The sequence below is a fragment of the Balearica regulorum genome, chromosome 1 (assembly GCF_011004875.1).
Source record: "Balearica regulorum gibbericeps isolate bBalReg1 chromosome 1, bBalReg1.pri, whole genome shotgun sequence".
In the NCBI taxonomy this organism is placed as follows: Eukaryota; Metazoa; Chordata; class Aves; order Gruiformes; family Gruidae; genus Balearica; species Balearica regulorum.
In genome coordinates this window covers 75,344,607-75,353,605 of record NC_046184.1, presented here as the reverse complement: position 1 = coordinate 75,353,605, position 8,999 = coordinate 75,344,607, and the positions used below count along the sequence as shown (strand labels likewise).

General features: G+C 55.7%; 1 protein-coding gene across 1 annotated transcript; it reads left to right on the top strand.

Annotated features, from left to right (window-relative positions):
• The first annotated feature begins 1,862 nt into the window (after positions 1-1,862).
• Positions 1,863-6,058, top strand: BHLHE41 (basic helix-loop-helix family member e41). The gene is made up of 5 exons (XM_075759122.1): positions 1,863-2,250; positions 2,503-2,566; positions 2,847-2,954; positions 3,227-3,338; positions 3,465-6,058. Exons 1-5 carry the CDS (start codon positions 2,189-2,191, stop codon positions 4,481-4,483), a joined length of 1,365 nt encoding a protein of 454 aa, XP_075615237.1. The 5' UTR covers positions 1,863-2,188; the 3' UTR covers positions 4,484-6,058.
• The last annotated feature ends 2,941 nt before the right edge of the window (positions 6,059-8,999 follow it).

Here is an 8,999-nt window from a genome sequence, read left to right as displayed (position 1 = left end):
ATCAGAGCCTTCGCTGCTCCCGAACACTCATTCGCACTTTCCAGACGGGCAGTGCGGTTTCAGCAGCCCCCCCCCCCCCCCCCGCACATCAACCCCACGAGTTACCCTCCTGATAAGATTACCTGCAAAGCACGATCGTTAGAGAGGAATGATGCGAGGGCTTTTGGGTCTCTTTTTGGCTGGCGGGGGCGTGTTTTCTGTTTGTCAGGGTAATTCCCTCCAGCTGCTGGGAGAGCCCGAAACTGCCCCTTTCCTCGGTGCCCGCCGGGATTGGGGGGCACGCACCTCCGGGAGCCGGAGCCCGGGGAAGGGAGGGAGCGGGGCTGGCGGGGGGGATAAACACATCTCTGCGGATCGCCTCTGCTGACACTTCCCGCCTGCGGTTCCTGCCGGGAACACCGGAGAGAAAGCCGCCAGCCCGAGCCTATGTGTGCGTGTTTGGGGGGGTAGGGGGGGCACCTCTCCCCCCCGCACAGCACGTGGGGACGGGGCGGCCGCACACCCCGTACGCTGCACACCCCGCACGTTGCAGGGCCGCACATGCCGCGCCGGCGTGCACACGCAGGGACACGCACACGCAGGGACACACGCACAGCGCCTCTGCCCGGGGCACGGCGAAGAGCATCCCATCTCCTCGGGGCAGCAGCACGGCCCCCGTTCCGCTAGCAGGGGGGTCCCGGCTGCAAGGAGGGGGGCGGGGGGAATGCGGGGCTGCCCGGGTATCCGGGGGGGTGCCCGGTGCCGCCGGGTGCCGGCGCCTGCTGGCGGGGGGGGGGGGCGGCGGGGCAGGGCCGCCCGGTGCTGCCGGCGGCAGCGATGTGGTAGCAGGTCGGGTCACGTTGCCAGCCCTGTGCTCGTACCAGCGTGAGACGGGATTAGGGAGGCGGCTGTCGGTGCCGCCGCCGGCGGGAAGCGGGGGCTGCGCGGGTGCGCCCGGCGCGCTGGGACGAGGGCGGGGAGGAGGCGGGGAGGCGGGGGGAGGGGGGTTCCCGCCCCGCCCCGTCCCGCCCCGTCCCGGGGCTGCCGCGGCCGGTCACGCTGCACCGGCGCAAATCCTCTGCCAATGTCACCTCCCGCGCCCCGCGGGGATGCGGGCTGCCCGTCAGGAGGGCAGCGTCCAAATACAGATATGTCTATATTATATGTGTACATGGGGTTTATATGTACATGCATGCATGTATGTCCGTATGTATTTACGGAAGGATTTTGCCGCGGTCTGGCGCTGCGGGCAGACCCAGCTCCCGTCCAAAGGTCGGGCGGGAGAGCCGGCGGGAGCAGCGGCGGCCGGGAGGGATCACCGGGGGGGGAAAGAGCTGCGACACAGCGGCGCCGAGCCAGGGACCGCCCCGCGCCCCGGGCTGCCACTGCCGCACGACAAAAACACGCGTGTGCGCGTGTTCGTGCCCACGCATCCGTAAATGTATATAAAACGTAGAGCAAACGTGACCCCCTACCCGGCCCCCAGGGAGAGGCTGGCGGCTGCCCCCGCCCCGCTGCAGGAGTCGCTTTGCCTTACGGGCAGCCGGCGCGCCCCGGGGGACAGATTCGTGATTCCCCGTGGGTACGTTTTCCACGGGTGGGTCTCCTCCCCAAATACAAATAATACAAATAAAATAATACAGATAATAAAGACAGAATAACGATGACAGTCATGACGGCAATAATAAAGACGATGATAATGACAACAGCAATAGCACGGGGGGGGGGGGAAAGCCGGTGTCTCGCAGGGCGGCCCCCGGGCCGGCGGCGGGGACCCCCCCCCTCCCCCCCCGGCACCCCGCGGAGGCCGCCCACCCCCCCCGCCCCCCGGCCCCGCCCGCCCCGTTCCCGGCCCCGCCCCCCGCCCGCCCGGCGCGCGCCGCACGTGAGCCGGGTGCGGGGCTGGCTGGCGGCGCGCGTGCCCCGCGGGCAGGCACGGCACGGCACGGCACCGCGCGGCGCGGCGGGTGCAAACTCGCGGCGCAGCGTGTGCTGCGGACGTGTGCGCGGGGAGCGGGAGCGAGGCGGGCAGGGGGAGCGGCAGCGGCGGAGGCGGGGGGGGACGAACCGCCGCACACTTTCGGCACTGCACGGGAGAGGGGGACGGAGGCTGCATGTGCACAGCGTCGCTCGCGGATCTCCAAAGACTGATCTCAGCATCCCGCAGGTTCAATCAAAAGCAGCGACGAAACATCAGCCGCTGCCAGACATGGATGAAGGAATCTCCCGCTTGCCGGAGCGGCAGCTACTGGAGCATAGGGATTTTATAGGGTAAGGCGCCAGGGCAGTATCTCCGTCTCGCGTCCCTGCGGCGTTTCGTCTTCTTGAGAAAGTGCCGTGGAGCGCTGGAAGCAGAGCCGGCTGCCCGGCGGTGCGCGGGGCTCGCCTCCCTGCGCCGGGCGGACCCGGGCGGTCCCTTGCGCGGCCCTTCGGGCAGAGCGCTCGGGGTCCGCCTGCCCACTCGAGGAAGTGCTGGGCTGGCTCTCGCTCTTGCCGATGCCGGATCTTTGTGTTTTTCCCCAGGCTGGACTACCCTTCCCTGTATATGTGCAAACCCAAAAGAGGCGTGAAGAGGGACGAGAGCAAGGTAAGACTAAGTTTCTGGGGCTGTTCTCGCTTAAGCGCTTAACTGGGGCTCGCTGAATCTTACAGCGCAGCTTCACTCCCGAGAGCATCCCCGGGGGGCTGCGCTTTTAACTTCCCCCCGAATTGCAAACCGGGTTTACGAGCGAGCTGTCCCGGCGGGGAGAGCCGTGCTTTGGCGGTAATTTGCGCGGCATGTGGTCGGCATGACATTTGTTTTGGTTTTGATCGTCGTTCCGAGGGACTCTGTCTAACGCTTGGCTTTGCCGGGTTTTGCTAATTAGGAAACGTACAAACTGCCACATAGACTGATAGAAAAGAAGAGGCGAGACAGGATTAACGAGTGCATTGCCCAGCTGAAGGATTTACTGCCCGAGCATCTGAAACTGACGGTAAGGTGCAGAGGAGCGTATATGTACATGCAGATGCAGGCGCCGGCAGCCTGCCCGCTGCGCAGCTCCCGGGGCGGCGGGGATGCGGGGCGCCGGGCTGCCTGCCTGCCTGCCTGCCTGCCCGGCTGCCTGCCTGCCTGCCGGCGGCAGCGGCGGCCCCGGGTGTAACATCCCTCGGGGACCAGTTTCCCCGAAGTTAACGGAGGCGGCGTTTGGCGGCGGCCAAAGCGTGCCGGGAGGTAGCCGACGGCCCCCTTCCCTTGCCGTTGCAGACGCTGGGACACCTGGAGAAAGCGGTGGTGCTGGAATTGACTTTGAAACACTTGAAAGCGCTAACAGCCTTAACGGAGCAGCAGCACCAGAAGATCATTGCTTTGCAGAACGGTAAGCGGGCCCCGGGGGGCGCCGCCGCAGGGGCGCACCGGGGGCGGGTGGGAGGAGGCGCGCAGCGGGGCACCCCACGCCGGAGCTGCGGGCAAACGCTGTCCCCTCTCGGTCTCCCCTCCGCAGGGGAGCGGTCCATGAAGTCTCCCGTGCAGGCCGACCTGGACGCCTTCCACTCGGGCTTTCAGACGTGCGCCAAAGAAGTGCTGCAGTACCTCTCCCGCTTCGAGAGCTGGACTCCCCGCGAGCAGCGATGCGCCCAGCTCCTCGGCCACCTGCACTCCATCTCCTCGCAGTTCCTCCCCGGCCCCCAGCTCCTCTCCCCGCCGCCGGGCCCCCTCAGCAAGGGATCCTCCTCCTCTTCTTCCCCGCCCGCCCCCCCCTGCGTGCCGGGCCACAAGCCGGAGAGCCAGGCTAACTGCGTGCCCGTCATCCAGCGGACTCACGCCGCCGAGCTCAGCGCCGAGACCGACACGGACACGGACAGCGGCTACGGCGGCGAGGGCGAGGCGCGCCCAGAGCGCGGCTCGGCGGCGGCCGGGGGAGCGCTGCCCGCCCTGGCCATCAAGCAGGAGCCGTCGGGGGACGAGGCGCCCCCCGCGCCCAAGCGGCTGAAGCTGGACCGCGGCGGCAGCCCCCTGCCCGGCCCGCCGGGGTTGGCTGTGCGGGGCGCCGAGGCGGCGGCGGCAGCGGCGGCGGCGCTGGTGAGACCCGACGCCGCCCTGCTGGGTTCGCTGATGGCCCTGGGGGCGGGCGGCGGCGGGGCCCCCTTCGGACAGCCGGCGGCCCCTTTCTGCCTGCCCTTCTACTTCATCTCCCCCTCCGCCGCCGCCGCCTACATGCAGCCCTTCCTTGATAAAGGCAGCCTGGAGAAGTATCTCTACCCCGCCGCTCCCATCCCGCTCCTCTACCCGGGCATCCCGGCTCAGGCGGCCGCCGCCGCGGCCGCCGCCGCCTCTTTCCCCTGCCTCTCCTCTGTGCTCGGCCCCGCCGAGAAGGCGGCCGCCGCCGCCGCCGCCGGGCTGCCCCCAGCGCCCCACCTCCCGCACCCCTTCGCTGCCGCCGCCGGGCTGGCAGCCGCCGCCGAGCCCGGCGAGGAGGCCGAGACCGCAGCCGCCGAGGAGCCCGGCGCCGAGGGTCCGTGAGACGCCGCCGGCCGGGAGCCCCCACGGGCTCCCCGCCGCCGCTGCCCTCCCCTCGGACTGACCGCCCCGCCGCGGGGCGGGGAGGGGCCGTCGGGCCGGCACCTGCGCCCCCGGTTTCCTACGGAGGGCAGGGCGGCGTCTGCAAGGGGTCGCCGGGGCCGGGCCGGGTCGGGCCGGGAGCTGGCGGCCGCGGGGTGGCCGGGGCCCGGCCCGGGGGAGCGGCCGCCCCCGCGGGGAGTCCCGCGCCCCGCTGCCGAGGCGACTGGTCCCGGTGCAGCCCCCGCAGAGGACCGTCAAGGATAAAATTTGCTACTCAGTATTTTTTTAATGTTTGGCTTTATAAATGCATAAATATGTTAAGGAAAAAAAAAAAAAACCAAAACAGAAGAAGGAAGAAAAAATAGTAAGGATACTTTTTTTTTCTCTCTATAAGGTAACTTAAATGTTGCACCTTATTTGGAATGGGTTTATACCGTGTCCCTGAGTCCCACTTGGGAACTTGCACTTCTTGTCCAGGAGACCTGGGTGGGCTCAGGGTGAGAGCGGGGGGTGAGGCGAGGGGAGAAGGGCAGACCCCAGCACCTGTGCTAGCACTTTATTGAGAACGGGAGCGAGGATGGACGGACCCTGAGCCCAAACCTGCAGTGCCTTGAGCACCCGGGGATGCCGCTGGCTCCAGCGAGTTTTGGGTGTGCAAGGGAAGGAGGGTCAGACCCATTATGTCACCTTGTGTTTATTTTTTTTTTTTCGGCTAAGGTATACAGGTGTGGCAAGTGCATTTGTTCTCACCCAGTCTTTATTTAATTCAGTATGTTCCCAAGAGATTTTTTCCCCCGAATCTTGCTGTATAAAATGAATGTTTCTGCACTGAACTACAAAAAGAACCTCCCCCCCCTTCCCCCAAGAAAACACAGAGCAACTCATTTTATCCTAAATTCTGAATGACACAAACTGGAGGCCGTAGGTAAACACCTCACTGTGCAATCAGAAACGATTAGACCGGTTGGGGTAAGTTTCCCGTATGGATTCTCCCCTCATCCCATGCTCAAATAGCACGATTTCCCTTTTCTGGAGACAAACCAAGACGCCAGATAATCACACAGATAAAGCTTTTATAATAAGGCTTAAACCAAGACCTTGCCTAGATATTTTTAGTTTGTTGCCAAGGTAGCACTGTGAGAAATCTCACTTGAATGTTATGTAAGAGGTGAGACACAACAGCCTGGCGAGGAGCGAGTACGTACCCGGGGTCTGTCAGTCCGTTTGGTGCATCTGCTGCTGCTGTTGCTACTGTTTGCCTCAAACGCTGTGTTTAAACAACGTTAAAAAAAAAAGAAAAAAAATCTTTACTAGCCTACAGAGTGGCTGTGTGTAAATAGTTGTTAATACATCCAATTAATGATGTCTGACATGCTATTTTTGTAGGGAGAAAATATGTGTTAATGATATTTTGAGTTAAATATCTTTTGGGAGGATTTGCTGAAAAAGTTGCACTTTTGTTACAATGCTTATGCTTGATACAAGCTTACGCTGTCTTAAATTATTAAAAAAAAAATAAATCCTGTCTGCAAGAAACCAGCTGTTTTAGAACAGTTTAGTATGTGATATATTAGAAATCAATCTTTATATTCAGTATTTTCCAGCACTCCATGAATTCTATTATCTAAATATTTCCACACTATTTTGTGATTAAAAAAATTCTTACTAAGGAATAAAAACTTTAATACACAAAATGGGGTTGTCTACTAATTAAAAATCTCATGATAATACGTAATAATGGGTGCACTGAGATTCAAACCGTATGATTGTGTGGCTGACAATAATAATTTAATGCCTTTTCACATTTTTAATCTGGGTTTGAATTTGCTTGGTTTCCTTTAACTGACTTTAGCAAACTGTGCTTTAAGATACGCGTGTTTCACAAAGCAAAGCGTAAGGCATGCCCGGGGAACATACACGCTTCTTCCTGACAGCTACTTTTTCCTCTTCTTTTTGCAAAATATTAATTTTATCTTTAAAATTAACGCTTCACAGCCCTGGTGCTGTGTGGAAGCTATCTCTGTTCACAGTGAGCAAACTTTATGATTTGTACGACAATCCAATGACGTATCATAATCTCTGGAGGAATGATGTATGTCCCAGCTTGGAAATCCTCTAGGAAAATCGAACCTTTGGGGAGGGGGGAGAGCAGGAGAGGGGATAGAGTGGTGGAAACAGGCAAGTAATTCATAGCATGGAAATGCAGCACCCTAAAGACTTCACAGATTTAATATTTGAGCCGCAGATCACCTTTCCTTTCAAAAATTCTTCCTGATCCAGAGAAACAAAATTAAGAAAACCCTCAAACAGAAGCCAATGTTTATGTAAGAGAGAAATAGAAAGCGTTTCGTGCTCCCTCTACTGGGTCTTCAACGCCAATGGATCTGTACTCAGAGCTACGCTGACAATGAATGACGTGGAACGCAAATGTAATAGAAAGCTCTAAGGCTCATCTTGATTCCAGCAGTCCTTTAAAATATAGGAGGAAATAGAAATTGGGTGAAAATAAGCACTCCTTTTAAACTATTCAAATGGGATTGTTAAGAAATAGATATACATCTTTTCACGTGGAAGCTATAGTAAAATTAATTCCTATTAGGAAGAGATCTAGGAAGGCTATCCATACAAATACCAATGGACACATAAAAGTGCTTTTTCCATAAAGTGATGATAACGGACCAAAGGCCGCTGCACGGCAGCAGTATACCTGCTGAAGTCAATTATTTGTGGGCTGAAATCAAAGCTTATCAAAGATAACGGAAAAAATCTGTCTCTGACTTCAGTTGTCTTTCGATCCTGTTCTGTGCTGTGCGTTATCACAGGGAGGAAAGCTGGGTTCAACCCTTCAACTCAGTAACTCACCAACCACTTTACTTTGACCTGCATACTTCAGCAGCTTAACGCTTGTTATGTGGCCAGAGTTACGCTGGGACAAACATACTCATACGCTCCAACTCCATGTCGTAGGGAGGGAATTGGCCTTACTGAGCACAAAACCCTTCCTACCATTTTACTATATGCACAGAAAGGGTGGAGCCAAGCCATAAACACTTTTTGAAAGAATCGTACCCCTCATGAACAACTGGGGTGGTTTGAAACCTGAGTGTGGGCCAGGCTTTACATCTTTTTCAAATTTCCAGCCTTTGGGAATATGAATCAGTTTAGATTTCATTGGGCTATAAACCTGGATCCTTATAGGGTTTTATCAATTTCAGTATTTACCATGTACAATAACAGGAAGGCTTATTTTTATTAGCCCTTGAATCAAACATGCCAAATGACTTCACACCAAGTTGCAGCATCAGTGGAGTCTATTAAATTTTATTACATAAAACATAAAGACAAAATATGTGTGTTCAGATAATACCAATGCCTAGTGAAAGCAAGCAGGTAAAAAAAAAAAGGGGGGGGGGTTGTAATTGAGTCTGATAACCCACTGCTGCTGGAGGCAAAAGGGAAATGACAGGAAGGACCCTACAGTCAGCTTTAATTATTAAATTCCAGGCTTCCTCAGATCCCTTTGGAGCCTAAATCAAATTGTGTATTTCGTATTTTCTCGAGGTTAAAAAAAAACATACAAGCAATGGACAAGAGCCTAACAGGCTTAAATATACATTCACTTATGTGCAAATATTTATTATCAATGCTTGTTATTTCCTACCTACTTTCTTTAACTATGATATATGGACTCTCATCTGCACTTCTTGAGTGCTAAGAGTGCGGGACTGGGCGCTACATTTACTGTATACACTTGAGTACATACTCTATTTTCTCATAAACCACAAGATAAGGGATGTAAGCTGGTAAATGTATTTTCTTAAGCAATAAACTTTGAAAACAGGTCTTATTTATCCAGTATTTTATAGTGGCATGAAAGGCTCCATTATAGTCTGTTAAATAAACACGGTTGGGATTGTTAAGCCAATGGAAGGTAATACAATGTACCTCCCACTGAAGGTCATGAAAGTTTTATGTTTGGAAGGATTACAGTTATAGAACTCAAATTGACTATCATCAGCCCTGTTTAAGAAAGGCCTGACCTACCAATTAAGTCTTGATGAGTCCTTTTCTCGAGCGTAATGGACTTTGGAGTAGGTCCTAAGTCTATGTTTTGGGGCTTGTTTGTTTGTTTGTTTAATTTTCACCTCTAGTCAGGGCAGACTGAATGACTTTGACATCCAGCAAGCCTGGGGACTGTGTGCAATGTGTGTTTCAGCACCGGCAATTTATAGTCTGCCCCGGGTCTCACAACGTATTTCCTTTTCCCTTCAAACATCAGCTCCTGCAGTCATGTGATGTCTGCCTTCTTTCAGAAGTTTCCTGCCTGCTAGCCACTGAAATAAACGTGCAAGTATGACCTAGAAGAAAGCAAGTAACAAAAATGCCAAATTTCCTCTCCACAAAAAAACACTTGGGATTTTTAGAGCCAGTTTCACTCAAGAACATCTGAATCTCTATTTTCTATCTCTGGTTATAC